The 12,782-nt window shown below is 43.3% G+C and overlaps 1 protein-coding gene across 4 annotated transcripts in view; it reads left to right on the plus strand.

Annotated features, from left to right (window-relative positions):
* Positions 1-12,782, plus strand: part of antxr1 (ANTXR cell adhesion molecule 1) — a 164,228-nt gene that overhangs the window by 62,769 nt on the left and 88,677 nt on the right. For all 4 annotated transcript variants that reach the window (XR_004410216.1, XM_033013961.1, XM_033013960.1 and 1 more), the window contains exon 9: positions 8,359-8,419. Coding sequence is in view for 3 of the 4 variants with exons in the window: in XM_033013961.1 (XP_032869852.1) it covers positions 8,359-8,419 (61 nt within the window). In the remaining variant the exon portion in view is untranslated. The remainder of the gene's footprint in view (positions 1-8,358; positions 8,420-12,782) is intronic.

Below are 12,782 nucleotides of genomic sequence, written 5' to 3' on the forward strand. Positions count from 1 at the left end.
TGTCACAGCATTTACAAGGAATGCAGGGGAAACATTGGAGTTTCTGTTCAGTGTTGACACTGACAGGAATGGGGATAATTTACTGAAAGTTACTGCACATACAACATGTGAGGCAGGATAATAAAAATCCTTGGCAATGACTTAACATTTGTTCTCCTGCCGAATGGTTTGGATTTCAAATATAAAAAAACTGGAATGCATAAAAAATGCATTAAGTATGCGCATTAAATAAAATGCACGGTTTACTCCGGGAGGTAAAGCAAATAACATAGATATAGTTCTCTGCCTTAAACTGCACAAAGCCATATCTCTCTATATCATCGTCTATATCTCTCGTCTCCCTTTCCCCTGACTCTCAGTCTGAAGAAGGGTCTTCTCCTTTTCTCCAGAGATGCTGTCTGACCTGCTGAGTAACTCCAGCTTTTTGTGTCTATCTTTGGTGTCATGGGTTGGTGTGACCTTGGATTGTGTAGGTCAGTGATAGAGACCAGTGTACTCTTGAGTGATGCTGGCCATTGTGGATTGGTGTGACCTGGCTAGTTTGGATCATGTACACTAGTTATCGGGATTCTGTGACCAAGGCCAGAGTGGACATGAGCGAGTCTGGTCATTGACTGTCTGAGTCAAGTGTGCATCAGTGGAACTGTTACTATTTGGACTTTAGACTTTACTTTATGCTTTAGAGATACAGCATCGAAACGGGCCCCTCGGCCCACCGAGGCCGCGCCGACCAGCGATCACCCCGTACACTAGCACCATCACACACATTAATAATAATGATAATGGATGGGATTTATATAGCGCCTTTCTAATACTCAAGGCGCTTTACATCGCATTATTCATTCACTCCTCAGTCACACTCGGTGGTGGTAAGCTACTTCTGTAGCCACAGCTGCCCTGGGGCAGACTGACGGAAGTGTGGCTGCCAATCTGCGCCTACGGCCCCTCCGACCACCACCAATCACTCACACACATTCACACACATTCACACACAGGCAAAGGTGGGTGAAGTGTCTTGCCCAAGGACACAACGACAGTATGCACTCCAAGCGGGATTCGAACCGGCTACCTTCCGGTTGCCAGCCGAACACTTAGCCCATTGTGCCATCTGTCGTCCCATTAGGGACAATTTACAATTTACAGAAGGCAATTAATGTACAAACCTGCATGTCTTTGTAGTGTGGGAGGAAACTGGAGCACCCAGAGAAAACCTCATGTGGTCACAGGGAGAATGTACAAAATCTGTACAGACAGCACCCATAGTCAGGATCGAACCCGGGTCTCTGGCACTGCAAGGCAGCAACTCTACTGCTGTGCCACATGTGCTATTGTTGGATCTAAGTGACCCATGTCATTTCATGATTTGAATGATCTTGGCTAATACAGCAGCCTTCCAATCCACCAGAACCAAAAGTCTAAGAGCATTGGAAAATTATTGTAAGAACCTCTGCTGTTCTCCCTATCCCTTTAAAAACAATATTTAAACTGTACTGAGCAACATATCCATTTTTAAAGATTCTCAACAGCTCAAGGAACCTCTCTCCATGTTCATCATTTGCAACACTTCTTTAATGATAGAGGCTATATCTTCCCTCTTCCATGAGTGCAGAAACATGGCATTCATTTAGAACTGCAGTGAAGAAAGCTAATGGCATGTTGGCCTTCACTGCTAGAGGATTTTTGTTTAGGAGCAAGGAGGTCCTACTGCAGTTGTACAGGACCCTGTTGAGGCCGCACCTGGAGTATTGTGTGCAATTTTGGTCTCCTAATTTGAGGAAGGACATTATTGCTATTGAGGGAGTGCAGCGTAGGTTCACCAGGTTAATTCCCGGGATGGCGTGACTGACATATGATGAAAGAATGGGTCGACTGGGCTTGTATTCACAGGAATTTAGAAGGATGAGAAGGGATCTTGTACAAACATATACAATTCTTAAATGATTGGACAGTCTAGATGCAGGAAAAAAATTCCCGATGATGGAGTCCAGAACAAAGGGTCACAGTTTAAGAATAAAGGGTAGGCCATTTAGGACTGAGATGAGGAAAAACTTTTTCACCCAGAGAATTGTGAATCTGTGGATTTCTCTGCCATAGAAGGCAGTGGAGCCCAAGTAACTGGATGTTTTTAAGAGAGAGTTAGATTTAGCTCATAGGGCTAACGGAATCAAGTGCTGGCTCAAAGGGCCAAATGGCCGACTTCTGCGCCTATTTTCTATGTTTCTATACAACACTTTACTTCTTTAATGTTAGAGGCTATATCATCCCTGAGAGCAGAAACATAGCACTGATTTAGAACATGACTATTTTTCCAGCCACATACTTAGGATATTATCTTGGTTTCTAACAGGCACTACTCTTTCCTTTTTTCTTTCATCTGTGAAAGAATATCTAAGATTTTTTAACATTATTTGCCAATATTTTTCACGCTTTGCCTTCCTATTAATCCGATTTCGACACCTGCTATACTCATTCAGGCTTTCACAGTAAGTGTGATAAGCTTGCATTTTTTGCTTGATCCTGCCCTATGCGTTCCTTGAATTCATGACTTTGGTTTTGGGGGGGTTCTCTACAATTTGGAGCTTCCCCTTTTTAGGTGAGAACAGATTTGTCGAATGCCTTCCACTACCACCATATTGATTTTACTTTCAAATGGACAATTCCATTCTAATTTTGCTAAATCATATCTTAGCTGTATAAACTTTTATTTCAGTTTGGTTTTAGTTTTTAGAGGTCCAGTGCAGAAACAGGCCACTGAGTACGGGCCAACCAGCAATCCCAGCACATTAACACTATCCTACACACACTGGGGACAATTTACATTTTTACCAAGCCAATTAACCTACAAACCAGTTGTCTTTGGAGTGTGGGAGGAAACTGAAGATCTTGGAATAAACCCCATGCGGTCATGGGGAGAATGTGCAAACTCCGTACAGACAGCACCCGTAGTCAGGATCAAACATGGGCCTCTGGCGCTGTAAGGCAGCAGCTCCAACCCTGAGCCGCCGTACCACCTGTCTATCTGTCCTTTTCATGAGAGGAACAGATTGGGTAACTGTACATGGTCATTTACTCAGAATAGGGGGATCAAGAACCAGAGGTCAAGGGCTTATGTTAAGGGGGGAAAAGATTAAATAGGTACCTGAGGGGCACCTTTTTTACACAAAGGGTGGTAGGTACATGGAACGAGCTACCAAAGGAGGTAGCTGAGGCAGGTACTATCGCAACTTTGGACAGGTACATGCTTAGAGTAGGTTTAGAGGGATATTGGCCAAACGCGGGCAGGTGGGACAAGTGTAGATGGGGCATGTTCGGCATGGGGAGGTCGGGCCGAAGGGCCTGTTTCCACGCACTATGACCCTGTGATCCTATGACTCTGCTAAATCTAGTTGAATTATAATCATTACCTCCATCCTTTCCACTTCCCCACGTTTTTCTCACAAAACTAAGTCTGGTGCCTCCTCCTCTCCCATGGATCATGCTACTTAATTCTGGATCTGAGCAGTAATGGGCCTCAGTAACATTGGACCTTCTGAACTCCAGAGGAACTCCAGAGAAGGGCTGGAGTTACCCAGCGGGTCAGGCAGCATCTCAGGAGAAAAAGAATAGGTGACGTTTCGTGTCGAGACCTTTCTTCAGACCCAAAATGTCACCTATTCCTTTTCTCCAGAGATGCTGCCAGACCCACTGAATTACCCTGAATTATCTTTGGTGTAAAGCAGCAACTGCAGTTCCTTCCTACACACTTTATACTCAGAGGTTTCCTTCTAACGTAACAATTCTATCCCCTGAAACTATCAGGGATTCCCTAATATAACCAGCTATTGTACTGATCTCACAGGAGTATCTGGAACATTGAATCTAAAACAAAGGAATTAAGGTAGACAAAAGTGCTGGAGAAACTCAGCGGGTGCAGCAGCATCTATGGAGCGAAGGAAATAGGCAACGTTTCAGGCCGAAACCCTTCTTAGACGAAGAAAGGTTTCGGCCCGAAACGTTGCCTATTTCCTTCGCTCCATAGATGCTGCTGCACCCGCTGAGTTTCTCCAGCACTTTTATCTACCTTCCATTTTCCAGCATCTGCTGTTTCTTCTTAAACAAAAGAATTAAGGTTTGATGTTCACAGGTTCTGACTGATTTTTACAATTACACTCTTGGTTATAACTTCATAACATTGCCTCAAACTTACCCTTTACAATTGGATGGCTGAGACCCGATGATACGTTAAAGTGGGATGAAATTGAATATGTAGCTGGATTATTTCCCATTCATTGAATAACAACCTGATCTGAGATAATTTCATGGGTTCCTTGTGTCCCCAGCTATAGCATTCTTGCAAAAAACTGGCTCTCCACTCAAGCTTACAGGCATGCACATTGAACTCATTTATCCATATCTTTCCTGTCATTACCAAAATGTTTTCCTAGCTTGGTTGGTGAAAGGGGAGAGGTAACAGCAGGTCAGAACAGGTCACATACAATGTGTTCCCTGCTGGGAAATGGGGCAGTTCAGGCCATTTTGGATGGAGGTCCTTTCAATCCGCCAAATTCTAGAGTGCATCTGAAATGAGCCAGACAATCTAACACTAATTGGGCATCAATCCACAGTGGAACACAGCCCATTATATACATTGTTATATTGAGACAGTGTTGCTAGATGCTCATGATGTGTTAGTGCATTGAAATTATTTCCGCTGGATGAGAGATTAGGACTCATTTTGGGGCTCTTTAACCGAAGGAGCGTCACACTTTGTTCAGCGTCCCACATTGAAGCTTATTGATGCTAGCAAAGTGTAACCAAAATGGAAACATGTTGCACCATCTAACAGCCCTATTAATGGGAGCTGAATCACTGAATTGGTAAAGGGAAGCACAGTGGCACAGCAGTAGAGTTGCTGCCTTGTGGTGCCAAACACCTGGGTTCGATCCTTACTACGGGTGCGGTCTGTACATGATTTGTACGTTCTCCCTGTGACCGTATTCTGGTTTCTGGTTTCCTCCCACACTCTAAAGACATCCAGGTTTGTAGGTTCATTGGCTTCAGTAAAATTGTAAATTATCCTTAGTGTATAGGATAGTGCTAGTGTCCAGGATGATCGCTGGTCAACACGGACTCCATCAGCCGAAGGGCCTGTTTCCACGCTGTATCTCTTACATCTAAGGTCTAACTTCAAATCCCTTGCCCATCTCCTTCCTGCCTCCTCCAGCCCAGTGAGATATGAGCTTTACCAAACCTGCTTTCTTTCTTACTTTGAATGGAGAGTTATTGAGCTACTGAAGTGCTAAATTCTGCAATCTCTCTCCCAATGGCAAGAAAAGTTTGTCTGCCCTTGAGGGACCAGAATTGGACAGATACAATTATCTCAGAAGGTAATGGTGCTGCAAGTGATTTAAGGATGGGTGTGACCACGGAAAGATTTGAAGAACGGGATGAGGAATTGAGATGTTAAAACATGCTGTTACAGTTGAGAGATTGGGAACAGATGCTGGATTCGCAGTGATGCCCAATTCTAGTGGAAATAAATATTAATAAGTAACTAAATCTTCCATCGCATGATAATGATCTAGCAAACCTCATATTCTACAAGCTATCTAGTGATAAGAATGTGTAGTGTTTACAGAACATTATTTGCATCAGCACATTCCTCCAGAATTACTAGTGATGGCGATGTTTTGCTCCTGATGATCCATCTGCGATTTTTGGATGAGGTAAAATATCAAGGCAGAGCTGCAACAATTTGAACATTCTTGGCATGGGCCAAAGCAAATCACTCTGGTGAAATCACGATCTGGCTCTCCATACAGCAAATCTTGACATCAGCCTTCACTTGGAACTTGTGTCCCAGTTCTTCAACAAGTCAATTTTTCATCAAATAGCGTTTACAGAATGCTGCAAACACCAGCAAGCATAGGGAGAATAGGGTGAAGTTAATAAATCAGAAATTTAAATTGCCAAAATCTTGACATTTTTCTGATGGTGTCCACACAGCATAACTGCTCAGGGTTGTCCAATTCGGTCAAATGCGTTTTTTTAATTTCAAGCAACCTCCACTGAATGTGCCTCTGATGCTGCTGCAAGCAAGATTTTCATTGTTATCACACCGTCCCCAGCCAACAATGGACCATTGTGGGCTCCACCCTTCCTGAGGTCATCTGTTGCCGGGTCCCTGATTTGTCCCAGCTTTTTCTCACCTTCAGTTTATTTCCTGCCCCCACCACCCGTACTTTCAGTCTGAATAAAGGTCCCGACCCGAAACGTCACCTATTCCTGTTCTCCAAAGATGCTGCCTGACCCACTGAGCTCCTCCAGGATTTTGTGTTAATCGTTGGTATAAACCAGCACCCTACGCATTTTGCCAGTGTATTGAGGAATTGGCAAAGGAACAAATGTACCTTAAGAGTCACTTTTGTGTGTTAATTGGTCTTCATTAATAAATGTTGGACGACAAGCCATACTCTTCAGAAAGTCCATCCAAAATCGCAGTGTATTTATGAACAATTTATGAACAATGGTGTAATTCCAGTCACACCTTTACATTGGAGATCCTGACCTCATTCTCCTTGCAAAGTTCAAAGTGATGGACAAATATTTCTGGGATGATGGGAGTAACTTTATTCCTAGGTGTGATGGATGATCTGGAACTTAATACCTATAATGGGTGATAAAACCTAGTGACTCTGGGCTTTCTAAGGGAAATTAATAGGTCTTTTACAGTATATAGAGTGAAATAGGGTAAGACAGGGTGAATGCACATATTCTTCATGTTCAAGAAGGAACTGCAGATGCTGGAAAATCGAAGGTAGACAAAAGTGCTGGGGAAACTCAGCGGGTGCGGCAGCATCTATGGAGCGAAGAAAATAGGTAAAGTTTCGGGCCGAACCCCTTCTTCAGACTGATGTAGGGTGGGGGGGGGCGGAGAGAAGAAAGGAGAAAGGAAGAGTAGGAGCCAGAGGGCTGAGGGACAGCTAAGAAGGGGAGGAGACAGCAAGGGCTACCGGAAATTGGAGAAGTCAATGTTCATGCCGCTAGGGTGCAGACTGCCCAAGCGGAATATGATTGCTGCTCCTCAAATTTCCGGTGGTGCTTTATTCTTATTCTTTAATTTGGAGTAGGGGAATCTAGAGTAGAGGACATAGATTTAATATCTTCTTCTTCTTGCATATGGCGTGCACAACCTAAAGTTGCAGGTCAACTTGTTCTATTTGATCTATTTGTTTGTGCACGTCGGGTTGATTGCATTAGTCGAAACAGGGTGGACCACGTGAAGGCTGCAATCTCCCACCCCAGACTTAAGATGGGAGGGGAAAAAAAATATTAGGGAGGTGAGAAATAATATTTTCACATAGAGGATAGTGTATGGAGGGATGCGAGCTGCCAGGGGAAGTGACAGAGATGTGACCTGAAATCAGAGGCACGAGTTCTCAGTTGAGGAACAATTTTTCATGTGGTGGAAATGGGGGAATTGTATCGCCACAAAGAGCAGTTGATGCCAGCAAGAGTTACTTGTTTTAGTCTGAAAGCTGTAGGTCTTGCTGGTGAAGGGTCCAAAGAGATATGGTGCCAATGCAGGTGGATGGTGTTAGAATAAATATCGGACATGACCTTGTCGTATATGTCTACAAAGCCCTCAATGGGCTTGCCCCCACCTACATTAAAAGTCTGCTCACCCACCACACCACCTCCAGCTCCCTCAGATCGGCCGACTTGGGGCTGCTGAATATCTCGCGGTCTAGGCATAAGCTCAGGGGCGACCGCGCCTTTGCGGTTGCAGCTCCTAGACTGTGGAACAGCATCCCTCTTCCCATTAGAACTGCCCCCTCCATCGACTCCTTTAAGTTGAGACTAAAAACCCATCTGTACTCCCAAGCCTTTCTTGACGTCCTCTGAGCGAGGCCTATATGTATGTAGTTTGTTTGTTTATACTATTCTTATACAAATGTAAAGCACTTTGGCCAACGAGAGTTGTTTTTTAAATGTGCTATATGAATAAATGTGACTTGACTTGACCAGAGAAGGAGCAGGTCCAAGGAGCAGAATAAACTCCTTATCATTTACTTTCATCATGGGGGAAGTAATGAAGTCCGAGCCTTCCTATTGATGCTATCGTCGTTTAATCTGACCCAGAAATTCTTTTCAGGTATTCTTTTCCCATAAACTAAATCACAATGTTTTTAAGACTCTGTGTTCCAGAAAGTTTAAATCTTGAATATTTGAAAAGAATTAGCTTTTTTTGTAACTTTTCAGTAAAGATACACTAGGTAAAGCTTAGGAGTAATTGCATTGCACCTCTCCAGCTTAGGGCAAGGAGAGGGAAACATTGCATGAATGCTGATTTTTTACATCTTTCTCCCCAATGAACAGATCCTCAAGAGGTCTTGCATCGAGATCCTGGCAGCTGAGCCGTCAAGCATCTGTGCAGGAGGTAAGTGCGTAATGCCAACATCAAACATACTCGATATTTTGATTTCTCGGGGTTATTGAATCCACTCCAGTAAAAGCATGCAGCCTGGCGGTTTCCTATCCTCATTCATTTTCACATTGCAAGAACATTTCATAGGTGCTGAGATTAAGTTTTTCATTCATCCTTAGTTATTCCATGCACATTGCCTGTGATCAGCCTACGAGTCAGTTACAGGATAAATTTGACATAAAGATATGACTTTCATGTGGTGAAATGAGGTAGAGACATTCCTGCAACAGTCTCACAATTTATCTTGAAGTAGTAGATGTTCTATTTGTTTAAGAAGGAAATGCAGATGCTGGAAAATCGAAGGTAGACAAAAATGCTGGAGAAACTCAGCGGGTGTAGCAGCATCTATGGAGCGAGGGAAATAGGCAACGTTTCGGGCCGAAACCCTTCTTCAGATGTTCTATTTGCCCTGTTTCCATGCTGCATCTGCAAACTATCTTTAAACTCTAAAATACATTGCTCAATAGAGCAGTAGAAATAAATTCTGCAGGACATGTCCTTCCCAGGTTACAAACAAAGTAAGGCAGCAACTCTACCGCTGCGCCACCGTGCTGCTCCGTACATTTGAAGAGCATTTGGGAGATTGGTGGGATGAATGGGGATGGATTTCCCGAGCGCTATGGGCCTGTGGCATCTTCTGCCAAGTGGGAATGGGGCATTTGTCCATGCCTTCTCTCCCCACCAGCAACCCAACAATCAGGGGCTGGGCGAAACAGAGCAGAGGTGGGAGTGTTGAGCAGTCTCCCTCGCTCACTCGCTGAAACAGTGAGGCCAGCTGCAGCCATCCTTCCCATGCCTGCTCGCTCGCTCGCTCTCCAGTCACTGGTGTCTCTGCGAATGTCTACCCCACACTGCTTTATTCATTTCCGGAATGCCTGCCTAACCCGGGGACTTCCCCTCGATTTCAAATGGGAATTGGACACATTGGGTGACACAGTGATACAGCTGCTGCCTCACAACCCCTGAGATCTAGGTTCAATCCTGACCTCCGGTGAAGTTTGCATGATCCTCGTGGGTTCCCTCCAGATTCACCGGTTTCCTCCCACATTCCAAAGACGTATGGGTTTGCTGAATAATTGACCTCTGTAAAATGCCTTTTGTGTGGAGGGAGTGGATACGAAAGTGGAATTAATGTGAATGGGTGATCATTGTCAGTATGGACTTGGTGGACCAAAGGACCTGTTTCCATGTTGTATCTCTAAACGGAATTAAATTTGGAGTGACATCTGGCAGGTTAATGATGAAAGAGTAGACGTAGGAGGTACTGGAATGGTACTGAAAAGAACAGGCATTATTATTGTAGATTTATATTTATATTAATATGGATATATATATATTATGCCTTTTGTTTCTCCATATCAGAAGATGGCCGTACCTATTGTCATTTTTAGTTTAGCTTAGAGATACACCGTGGAAACAGGCCCTTCGACACATTGAGTCCACACCGACCAGCGATGCCCGCACACTAATACTATCCTACACACACTAGGGACAATTTACATTTACACTGCCAATTAACCTACAAACCTGTACGTCTTTGGAGTGTGGGAGGGAATCGAAGATCTCGGAGAAAGCCCATGTGGTCACGGGGAGAACGTACAAACTCCCTATAGACAGCACTTGTGGCTAAAGGGATCAGGGGGTATGGAGAGAAGGCAGGGATGGGATACTTGAGTTGGATGATCAGCCATGATCATATCAAATAGCGGTGCAGGCTCGAAGGGCCGAATGGCCTACTCCTGCACCTATTTTCTATGTTTCTATGTTTCTAGCACCTATAGACAGGATCGAACCTGAGTCACTAGCGCTGTAATGGCAGCAACTCTACTGCTGCGCTACCATGCGTGCCATGTTGCATGAATTAAGTTTGAACAATAGAACATTACAACACTGGAGGTCTTTCAGCCCATTTAGTGTGTGCCAGGTCTTTCGAAGAGCAATCTATTTTGTTCCGTATCTCCGCTCCTTCCCGACTTCCCAGCAATTGTTTTCTACTTAAAATGTTTAGGAGAACTATCAAAATGATTTATCAGCCGATGAAGACTTTCCCGAAAGTAGTCCTCAGAATACATCGGTTGGGGTCTGTGATCCTCATTAAATGGTTACTTCAAAAGAAAAACACCCAGTTACACAATTGGTATCAGGGGTTGGAGCATAAAATGTCAAATATTAATGAATCTTCCTTTGAGTCGGCACTCCGACACAAACTTGGTTGTGAGAGTCGGCAGATTTTCGGAACGCCTGCGATGAATTCATTTTGCAATATTTTGTATAAAATGGAACATTTCCAACTGTACTTGTGGGATTTAGCTGTAAAATGTGCTTATGGCCATGAATTTTTGTCAGGATAACATACGGTTTTTTTTCTTTTAAACTTTGGCACCCAACACCACAATTGAGATTATAATGAAGTGATTGTCTAACAAACCTCTTCCTTTGTTTAAAGTGATGGCGTCCAAGAATTTTTTGTGCAGCTTTCGAATTGTTTGTATCTTTTTATCCTAACAATGCATACCCTAAATCATATGGTATCATTCACTCATCACCTTTTGCTTACGTATTAATACAATTTGGCTGAATGACAGGCTTTGATAATGCCCTTGTAAAAGAACCTTGGGACATATTAGTTCATTTCATAGTTGTTTGTGGTATCTTGCTCATATTTTCCTACCCACCAAATGACTGGAAATTAGTTAACTGGATACATTTGCGAAATAGGAACTGTATTAACCTCTGTTATAGTTAACACTGCAAAGGGCTCCTTTGAGCCATCTGCATCCATGCCTTGATTCATATCGTGCCTCCATTCATACTCTTGCCCAGAGTAGGGGAATCAAGAACCAGAGAGCATAGTTTTAAGATTAAGGGGGGAAGATTTTATAGGAATCTGAGGGGTAACCTTTTCACACAAAGGGTGGGTGTATGGAACGAGCTGCTGGAGGAGTTGGTTGAGGCAGGGACTATCGCAACTTTTAAGAAGCAATTAGACAGGTTTAGATAGATTGGATAGAACCGGTTTAGAGGGATATGGGCCAATGGGACTTGTGTAGATGGGACATATTGGTCGGTGTGGGCAAGTTGGGACGAAGGTCTTGTTTCCATGCTGTATGACTAAACTAATCACATTTGCCTGCATCTGTGCTTTTCCTATCCAAGTACCTGTGCAAGGGACTTTTAAGTGTTGTACTTATATTTCCCTCTACTACCTCCTCTGGCAGCTCATTCCAACATCCTCTTGTCTCTCAGCTCTTTTAAATGTTGTCCCTCTCACCCTCAACCTGTACCCTCTAGTACAAGATTCCTTTGCCCTGGGTAAATGCTCGGATTATCTTACCATCATCTATACCTCTCGTAATTTTAGGAATCTCTATATGGTCAAGAAGAAGGGTCTTGACCCGCAACGTCACCCATTCCTTCTTTCCAGAGAAGCTGCCTGTCCCGCTGAGTTACTCCAGCATTTTGTGTCTAAATATTAGAGAAGGTTGCTTGTGGTGACATTGGTAGCTTGAAGAATAAGGGTGATAGGACTGATGGAGAAGGAACCAGCTACAATGTCTGTGTTACTCTGGCGAATTATCTTTGATTATGCAGTCAGTGCTGTGGACATATGAACCTACCGCAGGCTCTTGTCCAAAATATCTCAGCCGTATACAATTACAGTTGTGTAACTATCCTGGAAAATGAGGCTTTGTAGCACATCGAAAAACATTCCTTTTATTGTAGCCTCTTGTTGCAAGCATGTAAACCAACAATTTTACTGACCAAACATCAGATTTTACGGACAAAACTAGCAGGCTCACTGAAATGTTTTGAAATCACTGGGTGTATAATAACCGAGTAATTGCCAATTTAAGAATGGCTTCTTTCTTTACACAGATTATCACACAGCTAAAAGTGCAATAGACACTCCACAGGGACATCTTCCACCCGCTTTGAGAGACTCCCTGTTCCTTAATTACTCTCCAAATGCCAGAACACACAAGTTTGTAATTGAGACACCACTGTCCCTGTGTGCTTACATCATTATTGAACAATGCTCACTTTTCATATCCAATTATGCTGTAACCTTCCCACCCTTATACTAAGTAGAGCTTTCTAATGGTGAGGTCAAAGCCTGATTCATACCCAAATTCTTTTTTGTTTTTCACCAGTGCAAAGGTCAACTGGATAAAGAATAGAACAATAGATGTAGATGTACAAAACTCTGGTTTCAGTTAGGGTTTCAGAACTCGGTGTTCATAAATCAAACTGATCACCGACATTTAATATCTGAAGAAATTTAATCCACCAACTGCAACATCATACCATTTGGGTG

The sequence above is a fragment of the Amblyraja radiata genome, chromosome 39 (genome assembly GCF_010909765.2).
Source record: "Amblyraja radiata isolate CabotCenter1 chromosome 39, sAmbRad1.1.pri, whole genome shotgun sequence".
Classification (NCBI taxonomy): domain Eukaryota; kingdom Metazoa; phylum Chordata; class Chondrichthyes; order Rajiformes; family Rajidae; genus Amblyraja; species Amblyraja radiata.